General features: G+C 51.7%; 1 protein-coding gene and 1 long non-coding RNA gene across 3 annotated transcripts in view; one reads left to right on the plus strand and one right to left on the minus strand.

The window, feature by feature from the left end:
• Window positions 1-407: 407 nt before the first annotated feature.
• Window positions 408-5,929, minus strand: KCNK15 (potassium two pore domain channel subfamily K member 15). The gene is made up of 2 exons (XM_027078068.1): window positions 5,647-5,929; window positions 408-1,117 (listed from the first exon to the last, which is right to left on the minus strand). The coding sequence occupies exons 1-2, from the start codon at window positions 5,927-5,929 to the stop codon at window positions 408-410; spliced, it is 993 nt and encodes a 330-aa protein (XP_026933869.1).
• An 8,194-nt stretch (window positions 5,930-14,123) lies between these two features.
• LOC113605160 (uncharacterized) overlaps window positions 14,124-16,259 on the plus strand; it is a 59,798-nt gene continuing 57,662 nt past the window's right edge. For both annotated transcript variants that reach the window (XR_003427056.1, XR_003427055.1), the window contains exon 1: window positions 14,124-14,229. This is a non-coding gene — a long non-coding RNA (uncharacterized LOC113605160). The remainder of the gene's footprint in view (window positions 14,230-16,259) is intronic.

The raw sequence follows: 16,259 nt of genomic DNA on the forward strand, positions 1-16,259 counted from the left end.
CAGTGTTGGAAGTCATGCATTTCCCCACAACACGGAAAGCCCACCTCTGCACACAACAGAAAAATGGGCACCTGCTTCCGTTCCGCAGGGCCAGCTAGGGACATGGGCCTGTGGCGAGCCTCTCCTCAGTGGCGGGTGTGGCCACGCCTTCTAAAACAATTTGGATCACAAGTGGTTTGCACCTACAGGGCGAGTTTAGAGTCATGCTTGTGCTTATGATGTGACTTTAATACATTTTTGGAGAGGAGGGAGGGGCTTGCCACAGAAGGAAATGAGAAACTACTCGTGGCAGAGGACGGCATTGAGGCTACGGCCCCTCACCCCTCTCCGAGGTCTGGGGAGGGTCTACTGACAGGTGAATCCAGACCCTCCGGCTCTAGGATCGACCCCCAGCCAGGATAGGGCTGTCAGATGGACTTACGCCGGGCCAGGGGCCTGCCTGCCCTGCAGCCGCCGCCGCCGCCTCCAGCCCCAGGGCTTGCGGGGGTCGAGAAGCCCAGATTGTCGCGGGCCCGCAACTCCAGCTGGTGGATGCGGTAGGAGATGGAGGTGGAGCCGGCGCGGTGGGCGGGGCGGCGGAGCAGGGCGGGGCCTCGGCTCTCGGGCGTCCCCCGGCGGAGCGGGCGGGCAGCACGCTCGGGCGCGTCCGCGCTGGCCGCCAGGAAGCGCAGGACCACCAGGTTGAGGAAAGCGCCGATGACCGTGAGCCCCAGGAGGATGTAGAGGAAGCTGAAGACCACGTAGGGCGGCTTCCTCTGCAGCGCCTCGTCGTTCTGCAGCGCGACGAAGTCGCCAAAGCCGATGGTGGTGAGGGTGATGAAGCAGTAGTAGTAGGCGTGGAAGAAGGTCCAGCCCTCGAAATGCGCGAAGGCGGCGGCCCCGAGGGCCAGGGTGGCCGCGCACACCAGCAGCCCGGCCACCACCATATTCTCGGTGGACACGTGCGGCCGCCGCAGGCCCAGGCAGCGCTTGGCCGCCAGCAGGAGGCGCCGCATCAGCGCGTTCAGCCGCTCACCCAGGCTCTGGAAGGTGACCAGCGTCAGGGGGATGCCCAGGAGCGCATAGAACATGCAGAAGACCTTGCCCGAGTCCGTGCCCGGCGCGGCGTGACCGTACCCTGAAGGTAGAGAGGAGGGGAGGGTTGATGAGGGTCCAGCTCCATCTCACACTCTCGCCCGCTGCCGGGTCTCTCTCCCCATCCCCCATAGCCGGCAGAGCATCTTGAAATGCTAGTTCGAACTAGGTCGTTCCCCGGCTTTAAAACCTTACATGGTTACTCATAAGCGACCCAAATTGTAAACAATCCAAACGTCCCTCAGCTGGGGAATGCATAAACAACTGTGGTACATCCATACAGTGGAATTCTTTTCAGCAATACGAAGGAATGAACTACTGTTTCCTCAGCAACAAAGGATGGGTTTCAAATGTATTCTGCTGAATCAAAGGAGCCAAGCTCAGAAGGCTACCTATTGCATGGTTCCATTTAAATGACATTCTGGAAACATTGTGGTAAAACTATAGGGACAGAGAACAGATCTGTGGTTGGCAGTCCTCAGAGTTGGAGGTGGGGTTAACTAACTAAAAAAGGGCATGACAGGGGACTTCCCTGGCGGTCCAGTGGTTAACACTCTGCCCTTCCAATGCAGGCAGCGCAAGTTTGATCCCTGGTCAGGGAACTAAGATCCACATGCTGTGCAGACAAAAAAAAAAAAAAAAAGGCATGACAGAATTTTGGGAAATGATGGAAATGTTCTATGTCTTAATCGTGGCTGCAGTTACAAGACAGGTTTTCATTTGGCAAAATCCGCAGAAGTGTACGCTGAAAAATAGTGAATTTTAATGTCTGTAAGTTGTGCCTTGAAAGAAAAAAAAGCAAAATCTTTTGTGTCTCCCCAGTCCCCACAGGGTAAAGTCCCAGTTCTCAGGTGATGTCCAAGCTCCTTCATGATCAGGACCCCCCTCACCTCTCCAGCCTCACCCCATTTTGTTTCCCCAACCAGTATGTCCTTTTCTTATGGGTCCCCTCCCCACCACGATCTTCTCCCCCTGTCCCAGTCCACGTTTCCCCTCCCAGATCCTGCTCCAAGCCAGCTCTCACAAAACACCTCTTCAGTCGGGTGGAGCTCCTCATTGAGTCCCCTCAGCCGTTGTAGGGGACGTAAACATGAGTGGGCTTCCCTGAGTCTTGGCACACCGTGCTATCACCATGGAAATAGTGGATATGTGTGTCTTCCAGGATTGAGAAGCGAAAGCTTTCATGGTATTTTCAAAGGGTCCCATAACCCAGGAAAAGTCAGGTGGCCCTTCCCCAACAGAATATGCCTCCTGTAGCAAATTAGCTCCATCTGCCAAAATGTAAATACACCTCTGGCCTGTGCAGTTCCACACTGAGGAAGGTAGTCCTCCAAAATACATGCACGTGCAAAGTGATGTATGCATGTGAGTTGTCGTTGCAGCACTGTTGGTCATAGTGAAAACTGAGAAACAGCCTAAGTGTCCCATCAAAAGCAGCCTGGTTAAATAAGCCACAGCGCCATTCAGACGATGGCTGTGGTTCCCACGGGGGGCAATTTTGCCCCCCGAGGGCACAACTGGCAATGTCTGGAGACATTTTTTGTTGTCACAGCTGGGAGGTGGTGGCTGTGTGCTACCGGCATCTAGTGGGTACAGGCCAGGGTCCCGCTTAGCATCCTTTGGTGCACAGGACAGTCCCCACAACAAGAATAGCCAGCCCAAAATGTCGCCGGTGCTGAGGCTGGGGGGCCCTGCTAGTCCGCCATGGAAAAGAGGACACAATTCTTCAGGGACTGATATAAAAACATCACCAAAATATATGAAGTGAGAAAAGCAAGAGGCAAAACCGCATGTGTAATATAATATAACATGTTTGTGTGTGTGTCAAAGGAATATATGGAGAAGATATTTGGAAGGATCCTCAAAAAACTGATAACTGCATTTGATCCAGGGAAGGGATCCAAGGGTTGAGGGACAGGGAGAGAGGGAGACTTCCTTTTCATCCTATACCTTTTGTACCCTGTGTGCATATATAACATTGGAAATGTCAACCATATATATATGTGTGTGTGTATATATATATATATATATATATATATATATTTAAAGATCTATGGCTCCACTGCCATGTTTTTACTTTATGGCCCTATCAGTCTGCCTCTATCTATTTGGCGGCGGGGTGGGGGGGGGCTCTGCTGCCACTAGACCACCGTGAGGTCCGTGAGGCGAGAGACCATGCTGGTCATTTCTGTGTGTCCCTGGTCACCAGTGAATGCCCTGCACAGAGCCTGACACAGACTAAGGGCTCAATGAAAGTTTAATCATCAATGATAGGGACTTCCCTGGTGGTGCAATGGTTAAGAATCTGCCTGCCAATGCAGGGGACACGAGTTCGAGCCCTGGTCCAGGAAGATCCCACATGGCGCAGAGCAACTAAGCCCGTGCGCCACAACTACTGAGCCTGAGCTCTAGAGCCCGCGAGCCACAACTACTGAGCCTGCACGCCACAACTACTGAAGCCCACGCACTCTGGGGCCCGCATGCCGCAACAACAGAGCCTGCGTGTGGCAACTACTGAAGCCCACGCGCCTAGAGCCCGTGCTCTGCAACAAGAGAAGCCACTGCAATGAGAAGCCCACTCACCGCAACAAAGAGTAGCCCCCGCTTGCCGCAACTAGAGAAAGCCCGCACGCAGCAACGAAGACCCAACGCAAACAAAAATGAATAAAATTATTTAAAAAAAGAAATGAAAGAAATAATCAATGATAATAATAATAGTCAGACCAGATTGAAGGAGGTGCTAAGTGTGAGACAGAGGAGCCGCTTTAGGAATAAGAGGCCGGACGGTACTGTTTCTAGCTGTTTGGGGGTATGTCAGGTTTTGACAGAAAGAAAAATGAATAATGGTAGTAACTAAACATGCTAGGTACTCTACATGGATTATTTTATTTAATTGTCCAATGACTGTATGAGATGATATTATCCCCATTTTACAGATAAGAAAACTAGGCTCAGAAGGAGGAAGCTGCCCAAAGGTCACAGGGCTGAGCTATTAACCACTATCCTCCATAGCTTCTCGGTGCCTCTCTTCTGTCCTTACAGAGTTCAGCTCCTAGATTCTGGCGCCTGGCTCTCTCTGCAAGGCTGGCTTATGCAACCTGGACCACACAGCCAGTGCTGGCGCCCCCAGGTGGCCAAAAGAGGCAAAACTGCTGTTTTCACAGTCCCTTCCCCCCACCCTCCCAGATGCAGGTCAGAGGGGAGCAGTCAGAAGAAGAGGCCATATCCACCTGGGAGGACTCCAGAAAATGTGGGGGAAGGCAGAGGAGGTGGATAGGGTCCCACACCACTGGGCACAGTAACAGGGAGGGTCTTAGGCTAGGCCAAGATAGGCAAGCAGGGGTGCCCACTTTGACAGGAGGGGTCAAAAGGGCTGAACGGGAGCTGGGCCCACAGTTGGCAAATAATGAATTGTTATTATTGCTGATTAATAGTCGCTATCTAGCCTCAGGCCTGTGCTATGCATTTTACACACTTGATCTCACTTAAACCTGGTAATCACTCAGTGAGGTAGCAACAATTGCACTTTGTAGTTGAGGAAACCAGGGCTCAGAAAGGTACAATCAATTGTCAGAGAAGGCAGGAGGCAACAGAGATGAGAACAGAACTCTGGTCGATGTAATTGCAGAACTCAGGCTTCTAACTCCACTGCTAAACCCACAAACTCACATTGGCCTGCAAGAGCATTATGGAGGGACTTTCTCCACGGCACTGCAGGGTGGTGGTCTAAGCCCAAAGGGACACCTGGACATCCATAGCTGGGGCCTGGGGAGCGGCTGGCACCCAGCGTGGAGCCCTGCAGAACCTGCTGCTCTCCTTTTCTGCTTCCCCAGGCTTAGGCTCAGCAGGTACCAGCCAGACAGTAGCCATGGCAACGGCTGGCGGTCCAGATACTGCAGAGAAAGTGCTCTGGATCCCCGAGGGTGAGGTCCAAAGCTGGTGGTAATCAGTCATTCCTTCAACAAATATTTATTGAGTGTCTACTACCGGCTAGGCACTGGCCATACTGCAGGGACTAAGACAGAGTAGATGCCCATTCTCTTTTGTGTCATAATACAAAAAGCAATCTTTTTTTTAGTGCTTTCTGTGTGTCAGGTCCTGTGTTAAAACTTTCTGCATATATTATCTCCTTAATGATAACTGTCTCACTACAGCCTTGAGATAGGGCCTATTAGCACCCCTATTTTATAGAGGAGAAAAGTGAGGCTCAGAGAGGTTAAGCAAGTGGTCTGAGGTCACACAGCCAGCGTGATGCAGCCAGGCAAGGAAGCAACTCCAGCCATTTGGGCTTCCGGCCCCATTCCATCCGTCTGCCAGCCCCTGGGGCGTTTTCTGACACTCCTGTGGGCCAAGCCTCTTGGCAAACGGAACCTACTGGCTCCTCCCAGCCTTGCCTGCGTGGAACGACAGAGAGCCCATTCGACAGAGGGAGGCGAGGGAGGCTCGGCGAGCTGAAATGACTGGTCCAAAGTCACCCAGCTGGACAGGGGCAGAAGTGGGATTCAAACCCAGGGACGCCGCGGGCAGCTGGGGATGGAGAGAGCGCTGAGGGGAGGCGCCGGGGCCGCTCACCGATGGTGGTGATGACGGTGATGGCGAAGTAGAAGGAGCCGGCGAACTTCCACTGGCGGCCGGCGCGGTGCGGCTCGGCTTGCCGCGCCAGGCGCTCCAGCTCGCGGTAATCCTCGGTCGAGAAGCCGTACTTCCTCCGCAACTCGCTCCGCTTCTGGGCCAGCAGCCGCTTGCGGCCGCTCTCCGCCTCGGATTCGAGCGCGTCGAAGACGGCGGCGCCCACCAGCAGGTAGGACAGGATGCACAGGATGAGTGCGGCGGTGCGCACGCTCTGCTTCCTCATCGCTGAGCCCTGGGCCCCGCTCGCCGGCCCGGCACCCTGCCCGCCGCCGCCCCGTCCATTCGCCCCGACGGCCGGCCCGCGCCCCACGCGGCAGGAGCCAGGGCTGCTTGCGGCTGGGGTGCGGTACCCAGGGGCGGGGCCTCGGCGGGGCGGGGCGAGGGGGGCGAGGAGGGCCGAGAGGGCTCCTGCAGCTGCCCCTTCCCTGCCGCCTCCCGCACACCTGCCTTTGTTTACCCGGTGGGGCCCCGGGGCTAAGGTGTCTGCAGATAGCGACAGTGGGAGCAAAGCGCCCAAAGCCCAGGTCTGCAGGAGCCCTGTCTCCACCACTATCTCGTCCTGTAACCTTGGGCAAGTCATTCATTTCTCCGTTTGGTCAGTCATCCAACAAATATTTACCAAAGCACCTACTGGTGCAAACAAGATTCCTGGTGTAAATAGACCTGATATCCTAGGATGGAGGGTTGGCTAAAAAGCAAACACACAAAGAGATAATTTAAGAAAAGTGTGAGAAAGAAGGAAAACTTCTTTTCTTGCGGGGGTGGGGGGGATCGCCAGCTAAGGTTGAGGGGAGAAAGCCTCCCTGGGGACGGACTGGGGCGGAAGCATCCAGGCAGCAAGTGCGGGTCCTTTAAGCAGAGAAGCCAGTGTGTCTGGAGCCACAATAATCGGGGTGCTGGGGGAGTCAGGGTGGGAGTGGGGATTGGAAGGAAGACAGAGTCCACTTCGCACAGGGTTTTACAGGCCCTCCCGAAGGTTTATTCTTCAGTACAATGGAAAACCCTAGAGGGACTTCCCTGGAGGTCCAGTGGTTAAGACTCCTCGCTTCCACTGCCAGGGAACTAAGATCCCGCGTGCCACGGGGCGCAGCGGAGAAAAAAAAGAAAAAGAAAACCCTAGAAAGGTTGTAAGCAGGAAAACAAACACCAACAATCTGATTGACATTTAGAAACAAAAGCATTCTGGCTGTCATGTGGGAAAGGGATGGTGGCCCAGAGTGAAGGTCAGTTAGGAGACTTTTTTTTTTGGCCACGCTGCCAGGCATACGGGACCTCAGTTCCTGAGCCAGAGATCTGAACCAGGGCCCCCTGCAGTGGAAGCACGGAGTCTTAACTGCTGGACCGCCCGGGAAGTCCCCAGTTTGGAGCCTCTTGTCGTCCAAATGCGTGCTTAGGGTAGCCTGGAATCAGGGGCATTGCCCTGGAGATGGAGACAAGCGGGTGGATCTGAGATGCTGGGGCCGGGGGTGGAGCCGGGCACACACGGCCACCACATTTCCCAGCCTCCCTCGTGCTTAGGGGTGTCCATGTCACAATGGAATGAGGGCAGAAGTGACCTGTGCCACCTCCAGGCCTGGCCCGTAAAGCCCTCCCACACGCCATGCCCCCACCTGTCTTCCCCAACTGCAGACTGAATGCGGACACCTAGTCTTTAGGAGAGGACAGAGCCACGGGGTGGGAGGAGCTGGGGTGCAATGACACATTGCAAAGGGTCTCCCAAAGGAACACCTAATTTGAACTTCTGTGGCATTAAGCCCCTGACGTCTGGGGTCCATCTGGTACCACAGCTAGCGTTACCCAGATGTGTACAGCAACAGGACTTGCTGAGGGGTTGGGTGTGGAGGGCGAAGGGGAGGACGACTCAAGGATGATCCCGGGGTCCTTGGCCTGAACAGCTGGGCGCTCGGGGCACCTTCCATTGACCTCACTCCCTGAGGAATCTACCCCTGCCTCCCCCAGCACCAAGGTGACAATTCAGAGTCCTGGGTGAGCCTTCCTGGAGAGTCTGGGCAGAGCACAGGCAGCCTCTCCTGCAGCTCTCTGGGACACCCACCTTCCCAGGTCTCCGCTGCAGCCTTGGCATGCATCACTTGTCCCCCTGTGACCATTCCAGCCCCTCGTCCTGCAGCCCCTTTGCATTTTTCTGCTCCAGCTCCATGAAACTTTCAGCTCCTTGTGCAAACTCTTGCTTTGCTTGGAACTGTCCTCTCCCCGGCCCATTCAACAGCCAACATTTATTGAATGCCTGCTAGAGGCTAGGCATTGGTTGAAGCACTTTACATGTATTCATGCATTTAATCCTCACAACCTCCTTATGTGATAGGGGCTGCTGGCTAACGCCCTATTCATCCTTCACCTCTCCCTTAGTTGTACATCTTTCCTGACTCCTAAGGTGTTCCTCCTCTGTGCTCCTCGAAGACTTCCCATGCTCCTGCCATCTCTCATCCCTCCCACTGCTTTGTAATTCTCGTGTTCCATATATGTGTCCCCCTGAGGACAGGGACCCCATCTTGGTCCCCAGCCTGTCCCCAGCAACCGGATCTAGCGCAGAGCACACATCCAGTGATCGTTTGTGGATGAACAAGCAGCAGTATCAGCATGTAGAGCGTGGACTCTGCACCTCCACTGCCTGGGAGCGTATCCTACTTTTGCTTACCAGTCGTGTGAACTTGGGATGCCTCAGTTTCCCCAGTTTAAAATGGGGTTAGGAAAGTTCCTATCTCATAAGGTGCTGTGGTCAGCAGAATAATGGCCTCCCTGAAGATGCCCACATCCTATCCCTGAGACCTATGACTATGTTAGGTTATGTGGCAAAGGGGAATTAAGGTTGCAGATGGAATTAAGTTTGCTAATCGACTGACCTTGAGACGGGAGATTATCCAGATGATCTGGGTGGGCCCAATGCGATCCCAAGCATTCTTATAACTGGAAGAGGGAAGCGGAAGAGGGGGAACCAGAGAGATGCAAGGTGAGAAGGACTTGGCCTGACGTTGCTGCTGGCTTTGAAGATGGAGAAAGGGAGCCACATGCCAAGGACCACAGGTGACTTCTAGAATCTGGAAAAGGCAAGGAAACAAATTCCTGCCTAGAGCCTCCAGAAAGGAACGCAGTTCTCCCAATGCCTTGATTCTAGCCCAGCGTGACCCGTGTAGACCTCCATCCCACAGACCTGGAAGGTAATACGTTTGTGTTGTTCAAGCCGCTAGGTTTGTGATAACTTGTTACAGCAGCAACAGGGCACGACTACAGTGGTTGTGAGGATTAAATAAGCGGGTAAATGTGCAGCCCCGAGAGCATCGTCTGGCCCCGACGACTCATCTAGAAGTGTTAGCCAGTTTTGCAACTATCACAACAGAGCAAAGGCCCAGGTCCACAGGGATGTTAGACTCAGTTCCTGCCCTGACTCAGTTCTCGGGCAGAATTGGGACCCCGTGCCTGTTAAGGGGAGCCTTGCACCCCTTCTTCCCCTGAGAAGCTAGAGGGGGGCAGCTCAGCAGCTCAGAAGCAAGTGTCTGGTGCTACTGCCTCAGCTTTATTTTTAACAATGGTGTCAGCAAGTTTGCTTTTCTGATTCCTGCTCAGACTTCAGAGGAACAGAAACCTGGCCTACAGTCTCAGAGTGGGCCCGGGTGGGGCACCAAGGATCTATAGCCCGAGAAGGGCCTGAGCAGAGCTTATGGGGCCAGTAGGGGTGGAGGGAGCTTGCTCTCAGGGGAAGGGCTGGGTCCACCCCGGGGACAGTTAATGAGTCCTGGTCCTGAGCACAGCTGGGTCAGTGAGGCCTGGGTTTAAATTCCAGCTCATCCACTGTCTACCTGGGTATCTGTGGATAGAAGCCTTCTGCTTCTCTGCACCTTAGTTTTCCCATGTGAGAAATGGGGGTGATGGTCAGGCCCACCTCCTGCATTATAAAAGACACCATATGTCACTTTCCAGGTGCCCAGGAGCCACTTTTCCTCCCTTTTTACAACTGACTGCCTGCTGATGTCAGGAATTCTTTTTCCAGAAGCAGGGCCAAGAGACTGTGGAGCGCTGTCCGCACTAGGAACATTCACAGACATTGCTAAGGGAGCCTCACTCCCCAGTGCAGGAAGCCGGGCTGCAGAGGAGAAGAGACCCCGCTTGCCAAGTCCTCACAGCCAGGCAGCGGCTGAGTCAGAACTTGAACTCAGGGCCGTCTGGCCCCCCAGGGTCACGATCCTTCGCATACACGGTGCCGCCTCATCAGACAAGATGCTGGGGGCTTTATCACCCTCCAGTGGCCTCTCAGATCTCACTTTCCTAATCTCTAAGGTGGGTTTGAGGAGCGCTGGCTTCCCGCTCCCACTGTTGTGAGCATCTCATGAGACGAAGCTGAGAGGTGCTTTGTCAGATGGGTCCGCTGGCGGGGGAGGTATTACTGGGGCCACGAGGAGCTGTCTGGCCCTGCCAGGCAGGTGACTCTGCCCTGTGCTTGGCATTTTCGGTTCCGCAGCTCTATTTTAAGCCAGAGGAGGTTAGAGTTTGTTATGTGTGTTTCTCAGCTTGGAGAACCGTCAGCTGAGCAGTCACCAAAAACAGCGACACCCCAAGGCACTCCCTGAAGCTCTCCCTCCCTCCGCCTCTCCCTCCCTTCTTTTTCCTTCTTTTTTCACTAGGAACCTGAGGGGACCTAGTGATTTTCCTCTGTCCCTTCATGCCAGAGTCGCACCGGGACCTATCAATGAGGCTTGGATCTTCTTCTTCCAGAGCTGCAAGTTTGCCAGCCTTGAGGACAACGAGATAGGTGACTCCAGGCCCTAACTGGGTCCTCTACACCTTTCAAAGCGCTTCACGTCCCTGAGAAGGTCAAGGTCCTTCTGAAAGCTGTAGGAGCCAGCAGGCCTTGTCATTCCCACATCAGGGAGAGAAACAGACTCAGACAGAGAATAAAGGCTGCCATCTAAGGTGCCACATAGTAGGTAGGACAGTGGTTAGGAAAGAACGTGAGTTTCTGAGGGAGCCAGACCTCAGTTCTACCTTGGGCAAGTGGCTTCACCTTTCTGAGCCTCAGTTTCCTCATCTGTGACATGGGGGCAAAAGTATCTGCCTACCAGTGTTCCTGTGAGGATTAAATGAAAGCATGAAGGGGCACTCAGCACAGATTAGGTGCCTAGCAAATGTTAGTGCCCCCTCCACCCAATTAATGTCTTCTTTTCCTTTTCTACACAGCTTATTCCCCAGACCTACTGAGATCTTAAGGGATTGATTTTTATAGTTAGAATATAGTTCAGTAATTTTCCAGAAGGTCAGAAGCCCTGGGCATTTTCGCTGATAAGATCTCTCATCTCTCTTCTAAAAGAATGGATTATTTTGACCTCAGGGGATGATAGGTACCAGCTCCTTCGAGATGGCAGCTGTGGCTTTTCTGTAACTTGAGCACCATTTAGGGATCTGGGTGGCAAGAAATTAAAAGCTGCCTTTTGCTAATTTAAAGAACATTATAGGTAGGATTTGGCAGGGGTGGGGGGGCTCTTCCAGAATCTTCCAGGCACTGGAAGACAAGCTACATGGCTTGGGGGACCCAGAGAGATGGAACCTATTGCCTGGGAAACAGCATAGCCACACCCATGTGTGGGCACCATGGTTCCCAGGCTTGTGAAGATATTACTTGGGGAGGGTAGGGGGGGCGACAAATGACAGCTGTCTGAGCATGACCCTGTCTCTGGCTGTTGGGACCCTCCAGGGCTGCTCTGAGGATTCCTAACACGTGTTTGTGGCCATTTGGTTGGAGCCATTGGGAGTTTGTTCTTCACCTTCCTAAGGATGGATATCTTTAAGTTACTGAAGATACTAAAGCCTTTATTCTGGTTAATAATTTTAAAAACTGATAGAAGTATGGGGGGGGGGGTTATTAAACCATTCTCTCTACTTTGATTTACAATTGAGAATTTCCTCACTGAAAGGCTTTTTTGAAAGAGCCTTTTCTCTCTCTCCATCCCCACCCCCACATTTTCCCTGCTGTTCCTTTGGTCTGAGGATTGGATTGGATTAGAAGGACATTTACTGAGCAGTTACTAGACCCAAGCAGGGAGCTAGGCACTTAGCAGGCATCACCTCATGCAGTCCCCACAACAGCAAACACTTTTATGTCGCTGCGCCTTGCAGCATGCGGGATCTTAGTTCCCTGACCAGGGATCGAACCCATGCCCCCTGCAGTGGAAGCTCAGGGTCCTAACCACTGGACCGCCGGGGAATTCCCAACAGCAGGCACTTTTAATCCCACCTTCCAGAGGACGAAGCCAGGGTGCAAAGGGGTGCGGTGTTTTGCCTCGAGTCACGCTGTTAAGTAGGGAGGGGAGCCGTCCCATCCTGCTCTCAAGCTCTTGCACCTAAAGGCGATGCTTCCCCCACCCTGAGGAGCTGCAAGGGCTTCGGGCACAAGATGGTAGCTGCTGCCACGTGGCCATTCCAGCTCAGCCGTTGCCCCCTCTCCTCCTGCCAATGCCCATCCCTCTCGTTCTCCAGTCAACATAAAGAATTGGAATGAAGGGACATCTGAATCACAGGGGCCAGTGCTTGCATTTCAGAAGACACATCATTGGCTGGAAAGAGTCAAGGCAATGAAATTAAAATGCCTGAGATGCTAAGAAAGGCACACGTTAAAGTAAGGACAGCACAGAACTGTGCTGTCGCATAGGGTGGCCACTGGCCGTGGGTGGCCATTTATACTTCAGATTGAATTTAATTAAAACTTCAGTTCTTCATTTGCACTAGACACATTTCAAGTGTCCATTAAACACATACTACATTGGACAGAGCAGATACAGAACAGCTCCATCACCACAGCAAGTTGCATTGGACGTTGCTGGTACAGAGAGTGAGACTGTAGACTTTCAACTGGACTGGCTGGTTTTGAATCCTGCCTTCACCACCTACCTACTGGTATCCTGGGCCTCAGTTTCATCACCTATAAAATGGGGTTAATAATCCCATAGAATTATTATTACATATCCAGCTCAGTTGGGACCAGTGGTTAGTCAACTAATCAAAGAAGCAGGGAATTATTATTATTATTATTATTTTTTTTTTTTTGCGGTACGCAGGCCTCTCACTGCTGTGGCCTGTCCCGTTGCCGAGCACAGGCTCCGGATGCTCAGGCTCAGCGGCCATGGCTCGCGGGCCCAGCCGCTCCGCGGCATGTGGGATCTTCCCCGACCGGGGCACGAACCCGTGTCCCCTGCATCGGCAGGCGGACTCTCAACCACTGCGCCACCAGGGAAGCCCGCAGGGAATTATTTTAAATGATACACACCTTGAACATATGCCACTCTGTTTTTTGAACGTGGGGCTGTTCATTGGCTTTTTGTGCTGTCCTCCTTACGTGAACTACACCAGAATCTACCTTCTGCTTTCTAGTTTTGGTTTATTTCAAGTGAGGCAAGGATCTGAAGACACTTGTGTAGCAACTTGAGTGCAGAATCCCTCTAGATTCTCATGGTGATTTTTTCCAGATCTTTTGTAGTTGTTTCTTCCACACCTCATTTGGCAGCCTGTTTTAGCAACTCATTTTTATTGTTTTCCTAAAAACAAATCTCTTCCTTTTTGCACTCACATTTCATCAGCTTATGGAATATCTAATTAAATGACACCATGACAATAACAAATGTGCTGGCTCAAACTGGCTTGAGAACAAACCCAACAGATTTTTGGCAAACACCTCATTTGTCTTAGCTTGGGCTTCTCTAACAGAAGACCGTGGACTGGGGGTCTTAAACAGCAAACATTTATTTCTCACAGTTCTGGAGGCTGGAAGCCTGAGATCAGGGTGCCAGTATGGTTGGATTCTTGGCGAAAGCCTTTTTCCTGGTTTACAGACTGCCATCTTTTCACGGTATTCTCACATGGTGGAGAGAAGGAGCAAGCTCTCCTATCTCTTCCTGTGAGGGCACTATCCCATCCATGAGGACTCTACCCTCATGACCTAGTTACCTCCCCAAAGCTCCGCCTCCTAACACCATCACATTGGGGGTTAGGATTTCAACGTATACATTTTGGGGGAGACACAAGCTTTCAGCCCATAACAGCATTCTACTGGAGAGAGCAGAAGGGAGCAAGGGCGCCAGAGAGTGACCTGTGAGCGTTCATTATGCTTGGGGCAGGAGTGTTGCACTCAGGTGGAACGGAGAGCACTGGTTAGCCTGGTGAACTGATTAAACAGACATTATTAAGGAGAGTTTCTTTGCCTCACTAACTCTGTCAGACTGTAGGGTGGAGTTGGCTCTGGAAGACACTTGCCCAGCCAGAGACTACATTTCCCAGCCTCCTTTGCTTCCAAGTATGACCATGGGGCTAGACCCCACCAATGGAGTGTGAGTGGGGGGTGATGTCACTTCCAGGTGGGCGTCTTTAGGAAGCAGGTGAGCTTCTCCATTCCTGCCTGCAATTTAGAGGTAGAAGGCCCGGAGGCCCAGGAGCTGGTGGAGCTGTAACATGTAAGTCACCCGGCTCATCACGTGAAGGAAAGCTGCCCTCCAACCAGGAACACCTGCCTTGGAATATTATGTGAGTAAGAAATAAACCTCTATTGTGTTAAGCCACTGAATTTTGGGGTTTGCTTGTTATAGCAGCTACAAGTGAACCCTGATTAATAAGCTTACCTTATAGGGCAGTTGTGAAAATTAAATTAGATGATATGCATGTAACAGACTCTTAAATGGGACTTTCCTCTTGTCTTGTATTTCCAGTTAACAGTTAAGCCTCAACACAGGGTCGCAAGGTGCTGAATACCCCATATTTCAGAAAGCCATGAGACACACACCAGCAGGACTGTTTTAGGGGCGTCATACCGGCTTTTCTCCCACTCCATCCCCACCCCCCTCAGCCTCCGCGAGCAGAAGACTAGAATTTGAGAATAATTTTCTAGAATAGGGAGAAATGATATACCTTTTCTGCTCTCCTGGGAGAAGAAAGGATCCCACACCCACCCCCATCCCGAGACGTCCCACTTGTAGAGATTTTGGGTTCCTGCCAGAAGTGGTGAGTGGTAGCTGATTCCCCGACCGCTCGTGAGGCAGGCTTGCAGATCCGCCCTCAGTGTGTGTTTGAGCAGAGAAAAAGTGATTAGAGAGAGATGGCAGGAAGGGGGGCGTCCTGTACACCCATCACTTAGCTGAACAAGAATGGGTGAGCTTCCCATGAGCTGAATGGGTGCCGGGCCATCTGACCTGGGCCCTGCCCCAAAGGGATGATCCTTGTGCTTCCCAGGAAAGAGGACCCTGGCAGAAAGAGGCTGTGAAGTGCACTTCTGGGAACAGGGTCTAAGAGAGGTCAAGGGGTCCAGATATCCCCCAGCAGTCAGGAGACCACTACAGGGACCCCTGAATAAGCTAGTCATGTGGTCCAGGAACACTAGCCTTTAAACACTTTCCACACAAAAGGAATCCACCTCCCTGAGGGGACTCAAAGCAACACCAGCTACGTTTTTTCCCCCCTTTCCTCCACTGCTCCTTCCAGGCCTCATAAACAGGAGAAGCTAGAACTCAAATAGGGAGGATGGAAAAGGTTTTTAGAGAGACCCTCACACTCTCTCAGTGCTGCAGAGGAATGTAATGCAGAGACTAAGGGCAAGTTTCCAGAGCCAGACAGCCTGGGTTTGAATTCTGTGTCTCTAACTTACTAGCTGTGTGACCTTGGGCAAGTTACCTCATCTCTCTGGGCCTTAGTATCTGTAAGATGCCATTAATAATAGTACGTACCTCATATCCTCATAGCACTGTAAGGTGCCCGTAGTTAGACTATTTAATAGTTTATTAAATTAAATAACAATGCATTATTGAGGTGAAGGGTCAAGCTTGATTTAGAGGAGGTGTTAAATAGTATATAATTAGATGTTCAATCCATACTGAAAGGCATGGGGCAATGAGAGATTTGACTGGATGTGTTCAAAGGCAATGGGTGAAGAAAAACTAGATCCATTTATGTGTGTCCCTCACCAAATTCAGATTATTCAATAAGCCAGTTACACGTGTGACATATTTGGATCAGTTTGGGACACATTGAAACCCTCAACACATGTTAACTATTATTATTCAAACTTGTGCCAGGTCAGAAATCGAATCCCTTCTAAGTTTTATTAATTTTGACGGATAATAAGAATGACTATTTTTGTGGTGGCATAAAGCAGTGATTCTCATACTTTTTGGTCTTCATAAAACCACCCAACTGCGTAAAATATTTGTGAATCCAAATCACATTGCCAGCTCCATTTGCAAAGTAGAAACAATGGGGAAAAATGAGCAAGTACTATATTTATAATCCTCCTCATTTTATAAAAGAATGAATTTCACAACCCCTCAAATGAGGAAGGTCATAAGTTCAGAGTAAAAGACAGTCTTACAGGTGGAATCCATTTCACTTGATGAGCTTTCACTGTGTTGTCCTTATTTTTAGTACCAGTTCACTGGCTGGAGTTTGAAGACCTCAGATATAAATTCCCATAGAGTTTGCGAGCCTCCAGAGCTGTTATCCCCTTTAATTCTCATGACTCCCCTGTAAGACTGGGACCATGGCCTACTTTTTCTTTTGAGTGTGGA

Source organism: Aethalodelphis obliquidens, unplaced genomic scaffold (genome assembly GCF_003676395.1).
Source record: "Aethalodelphis obliquidens isolate GAN/ISIS:26980383/991018 unplaced genomic scaffold, ASM367639v1 scaffold42, whole genome shotgun sequence".
NCBI lineage: Eukaryota > Metazoa > Chordata > Mammalia > Artiodactyla > Delphinidae > Aethalodelphis > Aethalodelphis obliquidens.

Bases quoted from the DNA above. Each gene is read 5' to 3' on its own strand.
- KCNK15 (XM_027078068.1), bottom strand. From the start codon at position 5,929: ATGAGGAAGCAGAGCGTGCGCACCGCCGCACTCATCCTGTGCATCCTG. The intron at 1,118-5,646 runs GTGAGCGGCCCC...CTCTACCTTCAG, and splicing joins CACCGTCATCACCACCATCG to GGTACGGTCACGCCGCGCCG.